We start from the raw sequence: 15499 nt of genomic DNA, 5'->3' as shown, positions 1-15499 counted from the left end.
TGAAGTGTTGGCATGCACTACTACGTATCGCACCTTAATCCGTCTGCGCTGGTTGTCCCGGGGACAACCAGCGCAGACGGATTAAGGTGCGATACGTAGTAGTGCATGCCAACACTTCATACAATATTCTGCTAGGAAGACCTTCCTTGAACAAGCTCCGAGCCATTGTTTCCACTTCGCATTTGGCTATGAAGTTTCCGTCAGAAGAAGGAACCATCGTCACCGTGCACGCCGACCAGAAGACCGCGCGTGAATGCTATTTTGCTAGCCTGAAGGTAGAACCAACCCCAAAACCGAGGCGAGATGTAAACGTTATCGGGGAGGGTGGCCAACAAAAGCTAATGAAAAGCCTGGTCCTCGATCCCAGATTGGAGGAGGAAGATAGAGTCGAACCTGTGGAGACAATTATCCCTTTCCAACTCGGAAAAAATGAAGAGCAAGTTACATTTCTGAGTTCCCAACTATCCGACATAGAGGCTGAAGAGATTAAGCAGGTCCTACGCAAGTATTCGGACTTGTTCGCATGGACCGCGGCGGACATGCCGGGCATCGATCCTAGTTTTCATTCCCACCGACTCTCGGTGTGTCGAGACGCCAAGCCCGTTGCCCAAAAGAAAAGAAAGATGGGCGGAGAAAGGGCCCGAGCGATCAAAGAAGAAACAAACAAGTTACTACAAGCAGGGTTCATAAGGGAGGTTAAGTATTCCACTTGGTTGGCCAATGTAGTGATGGTCAAAAAATCGAATGGGAAATGGCGGATGTGCACTGATTACACAGATTTGAATAAGGCGTGCCCAAAGGATGCCTATCCCTTGCCTCACATCGACGCATTGGTCGATGGAGCGGCCGGCCATCAGAGACTGAGTTTCTTGGACGCCTATTCAGGATATAACCAGATCCCCATGTATCCACCAGATGAAGAAAAGACAGCATTTATCACGAACTCGGCAAATTTTTGCTATAAGGTGATGCCATTTGGATTAAAAAACGCTGGTGCCACTTATCAAAGGCTCATGGACAAGGTCTTTCGCCGTCAAATAGGAACCTGTTTGGAGGTGTATGTCGATGACATGGTGATCAAATCCACTTCGGCTGAAGGCCACCTAAAGGACCTTAGTACCATCTTTGACGAAGTAAGGCGACACCACATGCGCCTGAATCCGGCGAAATGCACCTTCGGCGTAACCGGCGGAAAATTCTTGGGTTTTATGTTATCCAAAAGGGGTATAGAAGCCAACCCCGACAAGCGCCAAGCCATTATTAACATGCAGAGCCCACGCAATATAAAGGAAGTGCAGCGGTTGGCCGGGCGCATCGCCTCTCTGGCCCGTTTTCTTCCTTGCATGGCAGAGAAATCACGGCCCATAATGACTATGTTAAAGAAAGCCACCAAGTTCCAGTGGAATGAAGAGTGCGAATCAGCCTTTCAAAATTTCAAGACAATACTCGCATCACCACCATTGTTGACTAAACCGAACCCTCAGTTGGACATGATAATCTACATATCAGTGTCATACAAAGCTATCAGCACGGTTCTTGTCCAGGAAAATACAGAGCAACACCCCGTATACTTCGTCAGCCGAGTATTACAAGACGCCGAAACGAGGTACCAGCATCTCGAGAAAACGGTGTTAGCCCTGGTGCACACCTCCAGGCGCCTCCGACACTACTTTCAGAGTCATCGGATGCTTGTTCGAACAGATAGCCCAATAACTAAAGTTTTGCGCAAACCGGAGCTGGCAGGGCGAATGGTCGCATGGTCTATCGAGTTGTCTCAGTTTGACATTCGCTTCGAACCAAGAGGACCGATCAAGGCACAGAGCATGGCTGACTTTGTAAATGAGTTCACGCCCCAAATCCTGGCCGAACCTCATTCCTGGACCTTACACGTGGATGGATCCTCTAACAAGCAAGGTGGGGGCGCCGGCATTATTCTGGAAGGACCTGGCCAGGTGGTAATTGAACAATCTTTGCGATTCGGTTTCAAAACGTCGAACAACCAAGCCGAGTATGAAGCCTTATTAGCAGGCTTGAGGTTAGCACAAGACTTGGGCGTCACCAGAATACAATGTTGGAGCGATTCGCAAGTAGTAACAGGACAAGTCAACGGCACTTTCCAAATCAAGGAACCAACCTTGTTGTTATACTATCATGCTTTCCAAAAATTAAAAGATTGAAGACGTCCAAGTTAAACACACGCCCCGGGAGCTTAACACGAAGGCGGATCAGCTGGCCAGACTGGCCAGTAGCAAGAAGATAAGTCACTTGCGCAGCATGATACAGCAAGAGCTACCAAGCCCAAGCATAGAAGAAAGCAAATGTATGCAAGTCGATCAAACCAGCCCTTCCTGGATGGATTCCATAAGGAATCACCTCCAAACGGGAAGACTACCCGAAGACCCCCTCGAAGCTAAGAAATTGAGAGTCCTCGCCGCAAGATACACATTGATTGCAGAGAACTGTATAAAAGAGGCATTTCTTCACCTCTCTTGAAATGCCTTGATCAGGAGCAGGCACATTATGTTCTTCGGGAAATTCATGAAGGCGTATGCGGGACTCATTCGGGAAGCCGAACCCTCGCAGCTAAAGTCGTCCGTGCTGGGTACTATTGGCCGACCTTAGTCGCAGATTGCGCCGACTTTGTTCAGCGGTGCAAGCCGTGCCAGCAATTTGGGCCGTTAACACATCAACCTCCAGAAGAGTTGCACTCCATAAAGGTCCCATGGCCGTTCTCGATATGGGGAATGGATATACTCGGGCCTTTCCCACCCGCCAAAGCACAAGTAAAGTTCCTAATTGTGGCGGTGGATCACTTCACCAAGTGGATCGAAGCGGAAGCCGTAGCCACCATAACAGCTAGCAATGTTCAAAAGTTCTTTTGGAAGAACGTGATCACACGCTTTGGGATCCCATACGCACTAATCACTGACAATGGTCTGCAGTTCACTGATCGACGTTTCAACGATTTCCTCTCGGAATTAGGCATCAAGCATAAATTGACTTCCGTCGAACACCCCCAATCCAATGGGCAAGCCGAAGCAGCAAATAAAGTCATCCTCAAAGAACTGAAGCGGCGGTTGGCCTCGTCCAAAGGTTCATGGCCAGATCACCTACCAGAAATTTTGTGGGCGTACCGTTGTACTCCGCAAAGCTCCACCAAGGAAACCCCGTTTCGGTTGGCTTACGGAACCGATGCCATGATTCCTGTGGAAGTTGGGGAACCATCACTACGCCGACAACAATTCAGTGAAGCCACTAACGGGGAAGCCCTCAGCATAGAACTAGACTTGGTGGACGAAACACGCGAGCGCGCCCTCATCAATATGGAAGCTTGTCGAACCAGGGCAGCCAGGAAAGTCCAAACCAAGGTGAAACCTCGTCAGTTTCAAGCAGGGGATCTAGTATGGCGAGTCACGGGCGAAGCACGCAAGGATAAGACTCAGGGGAAGCTAGCACCCAATTGGGATGGACCTTATCGGATAAAACATAACTTGCAAAATGGAGCGTACAAACTAGAAGAGCTCAATGGGAAAACCATACCACGCACCTGGAATGCAACTCATTTAAAGCATTACTTTAGCTAAGGATCCCATGTAATCTGTTTCGGAGCACTCTTTTCCTTTCTCAGGTTTTTTCCTCCTATAAAAATATAAAGGAGGTTTTACTGGCGAAAGGTTTTTAATGAGGCTCCATATCAATGAAACAATCTTTTGTCAACATTCTATTTCAAACCGCATATAGTCCCCTCCCGAACACTCTCGTTCGGCCAAGGTCGACATATCAATCCCTCCCGAGTACCATCTCGGCCAAGGACGAAAATTCAATTCCCTCCCGAGCAACCCCGCTCGGCCAAGGTTGAGTAATCAATTCCCTCCCGAGCAACCTCGCTCGGCCAAGGATGAGTAAACACTTCCCTCCCGAGTACCATCTCGGCCAAGGACGAAAATTCAATTCCCTCCCGAGCAACCTCGCTCGGCCAAGGTTGAGTAATCAATTCCCTCCCGAGCAACCTCGCTCGGCCAAGGATGAGTAAACACTTCCCTCCCGAGTACCATCTCGGCCAAGGACGAAAATTCAATTCCCTTCCGAGCAACCTCGCTCGGCCAAGGTTGAGTAATCAATTCCCTCCCGAGCAACCTCGCTCGGCCAAGGATGAGTAAACACTTCCCTCCCGAGCAACCTCGCTCGGCCAAGGACGAAAAATCAATTCCCTCCCGAGCAACCTCGCTCGGCCAAGGATGAGTAAACACTTCCCTCCCGAGCAACCTCGCTCGGCCAAGGACGAAAATTCAATTCCCTCCCGAGCAACCTCGCTCGGCCAAGGTTGAGTAATCAATTCCCTCCTGAGCAACCTCGCTCGGTCAAGGATGAACTAACACTCAACTTGGCCAACATTGTCTTGAATAACCCCCATTCGGCAATCACACATCTACGTTATATTTACTTCGGTCTAGACGTGCATCGTTTTTAGTCCAAGAGATCTTAGAGAAGTGATAAAACAAGGTATACGCAGAAAATAAATTCATTAAGTTAAAATGGCACTAATGGCCGAAGGGTACAGGTAAACAAGGCTCAAACGACCTGAAAAGAATCAAAAAGCAAGACCCTATACCTATGCATCATTCACAAAACAGATGTATTCAAAAAACAAAAAGCAAAAAATGAACCAAGCCACCCCTCAATCAGCATTCTCGGTCTGCTCGGTCTCTTCATCATCGTTCAAGGTAGTGCCGGGATCTTCAGGAGCCGCCGATCGAGGAGGAGCAGCTTGATCGGGCTCAACATTTGGGTCGGCCTCGGCATAATCCATATACACCCCAGCAAAGAAGTCCTTGCTGAGTTCAAAGGAAAAATCCGGAGGAAAAGTGCCGAAATGGGTCGCCTGCCGAGCACAATGCCAAAAACCTTCTTCGTGCTCTTTAACGATCTTGCTCTCCACCTCAGCCCGAAAGGATGCCATAGCTGCTTCGGCTTCGGCCTTAGCTTGTTGCTCGCGAGCCTTCACCTCTTCCAATTCGCGGGCCCTCACCCGCTCGGCATCCTCCGCAGCGAGGGCTCGGCCCTCCATCTCCGAAAACGCTTCCTTCAACCGGGACACCTCGGCTTCCAAGGATAACTTTTCGGCAGAAGTTACCTCGTGTGCTTCAATGGACTGGTTAAGGGCCGACTTTGTCTCCTCCAAGTTCCTCTTCAACAAGTGTACATCGGCCATAGGTTCTAAGGCCAATTTCCGAAGTATAGCCGTCGCCTGAACCTGCAACTCACATGCCATCGCCCATTGAGCCGATGGGGTCGCCGAATCAAGCATACGGTGGCCCTCGTCCGACAACAAGTCCGACGACATCATCCGAGCCGGTCGTACCTCTTCGGACAGGAGATCTTTAGCCACAATGGCCGACGGAATGGCCAAGTCAGTTGAAGGGGCTTCCACCCGTCGCTGCTTCGGCCGATTTGAATCCCCCGCAGAGAGGTCGGCTTTTCTTTTTCCCTTGTCTTTTTTCTTCTTCCCCTGCGAAGTCGGAAGCGCGATCACAGGGGGACGCGGAGGCGGAGCGGTCATAGTTGCTGGCCGTTGATATATGGCCACGCTCCTATGGTCTTCGGCTGACGAACCGGCAGGGGCACGGTTCCTCATGAGTTGCCGATACGAAATGCCGGCACCTTGTTGAGCCATCCAACCTGCAAAAACACAAGAGTCACAAATCAACTTAACAAGACCAAAACAATAAGACAGTCATTACATACCCTCCAATTCGAACCGAGGCCGAGGCGACTTCAGCAACAGCACCAGAAACCGGGCCGGGATACCCTGGGGCAACCCATTCAAAATATTTGCGGCTGACACCTCGGCCTCGGTCAACATTTCCACCGGAAATTCGTCATATTTCCGAGGCTGAGTAGTCCAGTACAGAGGAAAAAGAGGATCTTGTTCGGCATCGTAAAAATGGTTCCGACCGGCGACCGGGTCTATCATCACTTTAACAAACCCCGACTTAAATCCCTTAAAGGAGGAAGTATACGGCTTCATGAGTGGCCGGTCGGCGTGCCGAATCAAAGACAACCATTTCACGAATTTATTCGAAGGACGAGTGCAGAAATAATGCAAAAATAAACCTACGCTAGGCTCTATATAATGATATTTACAAAGCACCCGAAACGCTTGCATATACGCCCACCCATTCGGATGCAACTGGGTCGGCGCGACATTCAAAACCCTAAGTACCCCCATTTGAAAATCATCAAAAGGGAGTGATACCCCGAATTCCCGGAAAAGACACTCGTACATATAAAAATAATCACCCTGACCCTCTTGCTTCGCAAGGAATACAAGGTCTAACTCCCCAGGACCTTCGGCCCGGCACCGGCGTAACTTAACCAGATAAGGCTCCACATCTTCCCACCGAGCCAGCGTGCACCTTCCGACTAGGTGCTCTACGGTACTCCTCGAATGAAAACGAGAAAAGTAGGCGGCCACTTCGCCGTCCACCCACTCATAGCCGGGCACTTCACAGGGTGGGAACTTTTGCCTATAATCCTCACGGCTCATCTCCGCATCCGGTATGTCCGAACCGGACGAACTATCTGACTCCCCACTATTGCTACGTCCCAGTTGAGGAGACCCCCCTGTCTCGACCTCGGCATTAAAGGCCAACATCTCGGCCTCAATATCGACCGATAACACCCTAGAATCCGAAGACGACCCAGATGATAAATCAATCGGCTCGGTTGCCATTAAAAAAGATTCTAAAATCTACCTTTTCAACGGCACGCTCGGCAAATTAGACGATGAGGGCGTCGGGGCAGAGGAAATATAAACAAATGGCACGCCCAAACACTTGCCTCAATGCCATATATATAGGCAAACCCCCGGACACCAAAGGGTCGCCAATTAATGCTCTCTTAAATGAAGCGCCGCCAGCTAAGGGCACGAAACCCTAGGGCGGCTGCGCATGCAAACGTCCCTTTCACCCAAGCGATACGACTCCCGAGACGGGTACGGACCCTCACGTGGCCACTCAATGTCTTCAAACCCCTTCGTCTTTCTTCCTCGGGCTTGGGGGGAAGTGTACTAGTAGGCACCTCCTGGGCTAGGTAATGGACCGAAACGACCACCAAAACCGAAAGGTCACAAGACATGTCGGCCCCTGGACAAACCGAACACCCATTCGGCCCCAGACTAGGCCGAATACCTCTTCGGTCCCGTGACAGGCAAAATATCTCCGTTCCCTCGCAAAGCCAAAGGTCCCATTCGGTCTTAGCCCTGGCCGAATACCTCCTCGGCCTTTGCCTTGGCCGAGTACCCCCTCGGCCTTTACCTTGGCCGAACACTTCCTTGGCTTCTGCCTTGGCCGAACGCCTCCTCGGTTTTAGGCCTGGCCGAAGGCATAAAAGAGGTAGTTCATAATAAGCAGGTGATAAATCATGTGATAATTATCATGTATATCTAAGTAAGATTAAGGTTAATCCCAGTATTACCCATCTCCCAAGACGGAAGGCCCACCAGGCCCAAATATGTCACTATAAATATACAGGTACCCTCCCCCACCACACAGAGCTAGTGTTCGGTCGGTACGGAAGACTTGGAAGGACTGGAAGGCCGCTAAGGAGAGAGCCAGGAGAAGAGTGTCCTTACACAGGAACAGTTTTTAAGCAATTTTTCTTGTTATTTTAGTCTAGATATAAAATAGGACACTCTCCACAACTAAGTCGTTTACTAATCATTGCTTAGATTTATGGAAAATTTTAAATTTGAGAAGGAAAAAAAGTACCATATCTGCTTAAAGAAGATAAACACTGCTAAGCCATTCATCTAAGACATTCTTAAAGCTCATCGTTTAATAATCTCACTTTCAAACGGTTTATTCTCTCTAGTTTCACTTCAAATACAACGAAGTGGAATTTCTTGGCACATTTTCCTGCTACTTGTTTTTAAACAAACCTCTTTCCAAGACCCAGTCTTCAATCATTGCTTGAGAATTAACAGCTTTGTCAGTAGGCAAAAGATGCCCAGCACCCAAAACCACAACATTGGTGAGAGACTTCCACTTTTGCACATACCCAGCAATCCCTCCATTAACCTTCCATATCTTCCTTTCAGCATTCAGAAACCCCTCAATCCCTTCCCATTTCATTGTCTTCACCCAAACCTCTGATTGAACCACACCATCCCTCAAATCATACTCACCTTGATATAACAACACCCTGCTCCTCCTCACCAAGTATTCCACCATATACTTCACACTCTTCATTACATCAGCATGCAAAGCAGCCCCAACAACTTCACTACACACCTCATACACAAACGACTCATTCACCCCCAAGGCCTTCTTCACCTCAGCAATGTTCAAGAATTGCTCAACCAAATCATCCTGATAAGGAACTTTCCTTGTATAGTCATACAAAGTAGCCAACCCTGTCATGTCTTCCAACATTGTCAACACTTTGCTTCTCGCATCCGTTGCTTCACTCCAATTCCCCAATTGGGTCAACCTAACTGCTTCCAATTGAGCTTTCTCCAACACATTCTTTTGTCTCTCATTGATCAACCCAACATAATAAGCATTCAAAGCGTGAGTAGCAACTTGAGTCTCAGGGTCAGTTAACCCATCCCCAATAGCCACACCAGCCAAATTCACTCTTTCAGAAACCCCCAAGTTCGCATTTTTATTCAATATGTAATACCCAATAGCAGGCACATACTTCCCAGCATAGCTTTCCCCAGTAATATAAATAGGGCGGTGCTTGAAAGCAGGGTCAAGTTGAACAAACCTGGTTATAGCAGCAAAAAGATGATTTGCAACCGCGTTTTGATCAGTTGGAATTTCTTGTGTCGTTGAGGCCACACTGAAGCCAGTTCCAATGGGACTATCAAGAAAAAGAAGTCCAAAAATTCTATTCCAAGCACCAGGATTGGGTTTAAGGGTGAGAGATTCGGTGACACGCCAGGGTCCAAGTTCGTACAAGTTACCAAGCATGGAGGAGCAGCCAGGGCCACCTTGGAGCCAAATGAGAAGTGGGGTTTGAGAGAGAGGTAAAGTGGAGTTCTGTGCTTCATAGAAAGCGTAGAAAATGGCAGAAGTGGAAGTGGAGCTTATTGGAAGGTAACCATGCTTGGTGGGGAGGGCCTCTTTGGGGAATGAATGGATTGATTCAGAAACTGAGACTAAGAGAGGAAATAGAAAGAAGCAGAAGAAGATGTGGATTTTGATGAAGAGGTGCTTGTGGATCGCAAACTCCATCGTATCCTGGTGTATGTATGAATGAGTATGAACTTAGTGCAGATAGTAGCGTAATGCAAGAGATGAACTAATAGCTACTTTGGTAAAAACGTTGGGTTTGGATTTTTGATACAGACAAGAAACAAAACAAAACCGTGTGTATGCCCCGACAGCAGTGTTAATGAATAGCATTGAAGAAAATGAAGATAAGAAGGGCCTTATGGAATAGGGAGGTAGGTGGAGGTCGTTGACCACGTGTGCATGCACTGACCGCAGTGTCTGACGCAAGTGTTGGCTACTCTTCTCTAAGAGCATCGGGGTTGCTTATAAGCCACTCCCTGTGCCACATCACTGCTAAATCAGTTCTGTCCCACTTTATGGATTGCTTAAATTTTAGCAGAATTGCTTGTAGAAATAACTCTGCTAAAATTTAAGCAACCCATAAAGTGAGACAGAGCTGATGTGACAGTGATGTGCACAGAAAGTTGCTTATAAGCAATCTCATTGCAGATGCTCTAATGCAATCAAATTTCATTAGTTGAATACTGATAATTTATTGAAAAATGAAAATAGCTTTTATCATCAGATTTTCATTGAATTATTTTTAAAAAGAATACACGTCAATTGTTCATATCTTAATTATCTTTGTTGTGTGAATTTCTTGTTTAATATTATTAAGCAATTTCAACTAAAAAAATACACCGAAATTGGAGACAAAAGGTTCACATATTAAGGGTTTGTTTACTTCTCATAATGTTTTCGATCTGTTTCATATTTTTTAAGATTTGTACCAAAAAAAAATTCTAGTGCAATCTTTTAGATATTAAACAGAATCAAAATAGAATCAAAATTTTATAAATTAAAAGTAAAAAAAATAAATAAAAACAGAAGTGAACGATACATTATCATTTGATATAAAAAAAACTTGATCGAAATAATAATAAAACAGATTTGGAACGTCACAATCAGGGATGAATTGGCTATCAAGATATCTTGGGTTCTGTGTTAACCATGTGACACGTCTAATAAATGCATGTTTATTTTATCATTTGAAAAAGTCAAACGTTTAATTCAATCAGTTCACATTCATATTTTTCTGTATGAGTATATGAGAATATGTGTAAAGGAGTATTCAAACACACCCTAAACAGTGGGAAAATCTCATTACAAGACTACAGGAAATTACAGGAGGTATTGTATACACCAGTCATGTATAATTGTTGTGTCGGTGTATCACAACGGCTTCCTTAGAAATGTACCAAACCTGAACAAATTATGATTAAAAAAAACACCGAATAGATTAAAAGGAAAAAAACAATCTAAGGATGAAAATGATCACATCATATACATTAAGATAGCACTGCGAACCTTGACGTGTGAGAGTGAATGGAATACTTAACCAACCAAAACAAGTATTAACCAAATTATATATCAAGTTATCAACTTACTATTGAACAAACAGATTTCACTTTATTTCTGAACCTTTCACCTTAAATTATCATTCAAGAAATCCATATTCAATGAAGATTAGAAATGCAAACCCAGGACAGATAACTCTTAACCTTCCTCCGCGGGGAAAGGAGAAGTGAGAAGTCAACAAGTATACGACCAGCTTCATTTATTTTATTTTTACAGAGAAACAAAAACTCTATAGTTATCTTGCTTTCAACACACAACGCACCATCTTGTGCTACTCCATGCCAGCTATAGATCATAAGTACCTAAAATTTTGGTCAACAGAAATCCTCAGCAGATTTATTGTTTCTCGTTGAAAAATAAGGAGTTAACTGAATTTCAATGATGGATGTCAAAGACTCAGGTTAATAAGCCGGGTCCCAGAATGATATAATATGATAAAAGCTGATGGAACTCCTCCCAGCAATACTAAAAACGTGAATTAATTACCAGAAAAATAATGTAAAGACATAATGTTTTTAAAAACAAAATATTGTTCCACTATCAATGCTAAGAGAAAAGACGCATTGAACAATAAGAATCCAATCAAACTTGCTAACATACCTACTTATAAAGTTAGAGTAACTTTTCTAGACAGACTCGGCAGCAGTTATAAGTGCTTTAAAGTTATTTTTGTTTTTTCTATGCTTCCATAAACCTGCAAACTGAAATAGAACTTCAATTTAGTTTTGAAACCCTGTCCTAACATTGACATGCGTGCGATTGAAGTTGCCGATGACTTCATTCTTTTTCTGAGTTAGTCTATTTGGTAATGGCTTTAGCACCCAATTTGCCCTGTTTGCTCCAGCCTTAGATTGTGAAACCTCTCCTGACCCACATCTTGACTCTGATCCCAATCTTGGTTCTCCTGACTCTGATTTATGATGCCTCCCCCGTCTTTGTACATGCAAACTTTGGTTATCATTCCTCCCCGAACATGGAGAGTTCATCAGACCTTGAGCTTGGTCTTGTGGTTGCAACTGCTCTTCACTTGTATTTTGATTTAGCTTAGGAGGTCTCCCGCGGCTTCTACCTCGAAAATAATGCAGATTAGAAGGTCTCCCCTGACCTCTACCTCTACCATGCTGCTGACCTTCATCTTCTTGTTGTGACTGCTCCTGATATTGAACTGGATTTCCATTTAATTTAGAAGGTCTCCCCCGACCTCTACCTCGACTATGCTTCCGAGTTTGATCTTCTTGTTGTGACTCCTTATATTGGATTAGATTTCCATTCAGTTTAGGAGGTCTTCCCCGACCTCTACGACCATGCTGTTTATCTTGATATCCTCGTTGTAACTGCTCCTCACATTGTTCAGTAATTTGATTTAGTTTAGGAGGTCTACCCAGACATCTACCTCTACCTCTACCAAGACCACGACCACGACTCGTCCGACCTCTACCCCTGCCATTCTGATGTTGCCTCTGCTCATTATGAATGTCATCATCTGAAGGCAACAATGACTCTCCTGGGTGATTTGATCCAGTGTCTAACTTAGGAGGCCTTCCTCTGGGACGTTTTAGTGGCCTCTCCTCAGAATCCCTGGACATGGGGTTCTCATCTAGATTTCTTTTAGGACTTCCTTGATTGCAATGCAGGGGCTGCTCATCATGAATACTCTCACAATTTAATGAAGCTTTTCTTTTGGACACTGTAACCAAATCAATACCTGAAGTAATTTGCTGTTGCAACTGTGTTGATGGTAATTTTATTCCAGTAGATATTATGCACTCCGGAGACCCTTCTGAAGTTGGAACCACCAATTGCTGCCCAGAATTGTGAGTTGGATTAACAGGAGAATTAGGTGTTGCTGGCTGGAATGAAGAACTTGTTTCTTTATCCTTTGAATAAGAAGAGCAAACCATATCTTCAGCTTCATCCTCTGGATGTATCTTCTTATTGATGCCGTTTGCATTTCTGAGTAGCTTATGACCCCTTCCCCTACTCATACCTTGGGATTGTGACAGACACTGTTCATCAATTTCCTTTTCATTTGGCTCTTGATCAATAACAGTAACATCATCTGAGAGCAACAATGACTCCTCTTGATGGTCTGCATTTTGCTTACACTTACGAGGCCACCTCCCTCTCCATTGTTGATCAGGATGCCTAGTCATCAGGTCCTCATCTTGCTTACTTTCTTGAACGTTCAAAGACAATGATCCTGACATTTTGACTGCTGCATCCAAGCTATTTTCTGAAGGCCCATTACATGGCACTTGCATTTGGAATTGTGCAGGTGATAATCCTGATCCTGCTGCCGGTAGGCACTTCATCGCTGTTGGCTGGGAGGAACAATTTGTTTCCAAATGCAGCATGGAGTCCTGTTTAAAAGTTTAAAAAAAAAAAAAAATAGACCTTATATGTATATCCACAGCCAATAAAAGGGAGAAGGAATTTGTACTTGCATTTCTAGAAATAATTTAATAAACTAGTAAGATGAATGACTCCCATAAGGTAGTTTAAAAAGGAATGGAAATAAAAGCAACAAATGAATTTTGTAGCCGTAAAAGAAATCAGAGTATGAAACATGTTTTTATCCTGAAAGACAACAAAATAGCTTATAACATGCTACTTTCCTATGAATAAGTAAAACATAACTTTTTTCTAATCATTGAAAATTGAAGAAAAAAAAATTGTCGTCATATGACCTGGATGTCACAAAAGGTCAAGGGAATCAATTCATCAGTCTCCTACTCTCCTTACTTAACCCGTCCTTTTCTAGTTTCCCAATTAAAATATAACAACACAACCAACACAACTAAGAGAATATTATTATTTAAATGAGAGACTGTGTCCTTTTCTAGTTCTCCCAATTAAAATATAACAACACAACAAAAACAAGTAAGAGAAGGCTATTATTTAACAGAAACACTCCAAAGTTCATGTCAAAAACACTTTCTTTTGGACTTACAGGGGATGTTTCCGAAAATCGACCCAAAAACACATAGTAGATCCAACCCACCCTCCCTAACAAAAATATGATAACTACAACAACAGCTTAAACCGAATCAAATTATTCCCATTTTGCTTTATCAACATAAAGATTATACCAAAATTCACATTACCACCAAAGAATAAAATTTTCAAAAAACAGCGAAATGTGACAGCACCTGACATTGTTGTCCCACCACTTGAGGCTGACCCTCTTGAGATTCTCCTTCTTCAAAGCTGTCTCCATCACCAACATTCCTTCTCCTATTGACCCTCTTCCTCTTCCCCCTACTCTCACATTGTTCTTTGGTCTCGTCGTCCTCTTCATCAACGAGCGCGAATCTCCCACCCTCCGCACATGCGATCTCTCCAATCTGGCAAAGCTTCTCCAATTGCATACCGAGAATCTTGGCATGGGCCCACGGCAAGTCGTTGTACTCCCTTCTAATGAACCCCGATATGGCCTCCTCCGTAGAACCCTCTTCCTCCTTCAACCCTATTATCGCATTGCGTATCATCTACACACAAAAATACACGTAAATTCATAAATATATAAAAATAAAAATAAAAAAAGGATAATGATAAAATTGATGATGGGTGTTACTAACCAAAGCGTAAGGAGGGTGGGTGGGAGTGTGGAGCGTAGGTAAAAGGTTTTGGAGGCGACGTTGAATGAGAGAAGCGTGGTGAGGGTTGATGGAGAGGGAAGGGTGAAGTTGAGTGAGTTGAGCAATGAGAGAGTCTGTGAGGTGAGACATGATCTGAGAGGTTGTGGAATCTTCCATGGTCGTCCAAGGTTTTGGTTCAGAGGGTTTACCTATCTATATATAATGCGTGCCTACTTCTTGAAACCTCGGAGATAGCTTTGCCCCAAGTTTTGTTGCCTTCGTATTTTCTCTATATAATAATAATGCCTTTGTTTTTCTCTGCATTTCATATTCCATCTTATCTTATCTTATTTTGGATCCTTCTCTTTTATTTTCTGTAATTTTCCGAGATTATCTCGGTTTTTCTTTTACGAGTTTTAATTTATTTATTTTATGATTTCTATTTTGACTGTTTTGTTTTTACTATGACTAACTGAGGATTTGATGGACTTGCATATGTTTGATAATGATGTGTCTTAAGTGATGTGGAGTTGATAATTCAACAAGTATTTATTTTATTCTCTGTTTTAATATTTACTTTATTCTGTTTTAATATTTATTTTATTATTTTATTATTTTATTCTTGGAAGTATGATTGTTAAGTAACAATCCACATTTTATAATAATATACTTATGGCTAAAAATTATTTTTATACTATAAATATAATATATATTAATATATTATTAAAAATATAAGTATAAATTATAGTAATATTTTTTGTATGTAATATTTTTTATGATGATTATTTTTTTATTTAATATGTTAAAATATATTAATATTTTATTTTATTGTATAATTATTTTTATTTTATGACAAAATTATCTTTATTTTTTATTATTATAACATTTTATTTTTTTATCAAAAATTTATTATTTTTTTATTTATTAAAGATGTCATAATTTAATTTATAAATATAAATTTTTTTATTTTTATTTTAATTTTTAGTTCTTTTCATATTGTTATGTATATTATGTGTTGGTAGTAAATAATCTAAATTAAGATAAATGAAAGAAATTATCACACAAAATTTTTAATTTTTTTTACTTAAATATATTTAATAAAATAAATAAATTTACTCTTATAAAATAAAATAGACATTATTCTCATAAAATATTTTTATTTTAAATGAACGTAAAAAATTAAAAAAAAATATAAAAGAAAATAAATAATAATTTTTAATTTATCCTAATAATTTATATCATTTTATTTTCTTAATATTAAATAAGTCAATAAAAATTATAAAG

The 15499-nt window shown here is 42.8% G+C and overlaps 2 protein-coding genes across 2 annotated transcripts; both read right to left on the bottom strand.

The window, feature by feature from the left end:
* Nucleotides 1-7773: 7773 nt before the first annotated feature.
* Nucleotides 7774-9408, bottom strand: LOC109787700 (serine carboxypeptidase-like 50). The gene has a single exon (XM_020346250.3). It carries the CDS (start codon nt 9237-9239, stop codon nt 7920-7922), a length of 1320 nt encoding a protein of 439 aa, XP_020201839.1. The 5' UTR covers nt 9240-9408; the 3' UTR covers nt 7774-7919.
* A 1692-nt stretch (nt 9409-11100) lies between these two features.
* On the bottom strand, nt 11101-14500 carry LOC109787699 (uncharacterized). Its single transcript, XM_020346249.3, has 3 exons — nt 14216-14500; nt 13787-14125; nt 11101-12997 (listed from the first exon to the last, which is right to left on the bottom strand). Exons 1-3 carry the CDS (start codon nt 14390-14392, stop codon nt 11357-11359), a joined length of 2157 nt encoding a protein of 718 aa, XP_020201838.1. The 5' UTR covers nt 14393-14500; the 3' UTR covers nt 11101-11356.
* Between the last annotated feature and the right edge of the window lie 999 nt (nt 14501-15499).

The sequence above is a fragment of the Cajanus cajan genome, chromosome 3 (assembly GCF_000230855.2).
Source record: "Cajanus cajan strain Asha chromosome 3, NIPB_CcT2T_4, whole genome shotgun sequence".
NCBI classification, from domain to species: Eukaryota; Viridiplantae; Streptophyta; class Magnoliopsida; order Fabales; family Fabaceae; genus Cajanus; species Cajanus cajan.
Note: the sequence above shows the minus strand (reverse complement) of the source record. Positions and strands in the feature narration are given on the sequence as shown.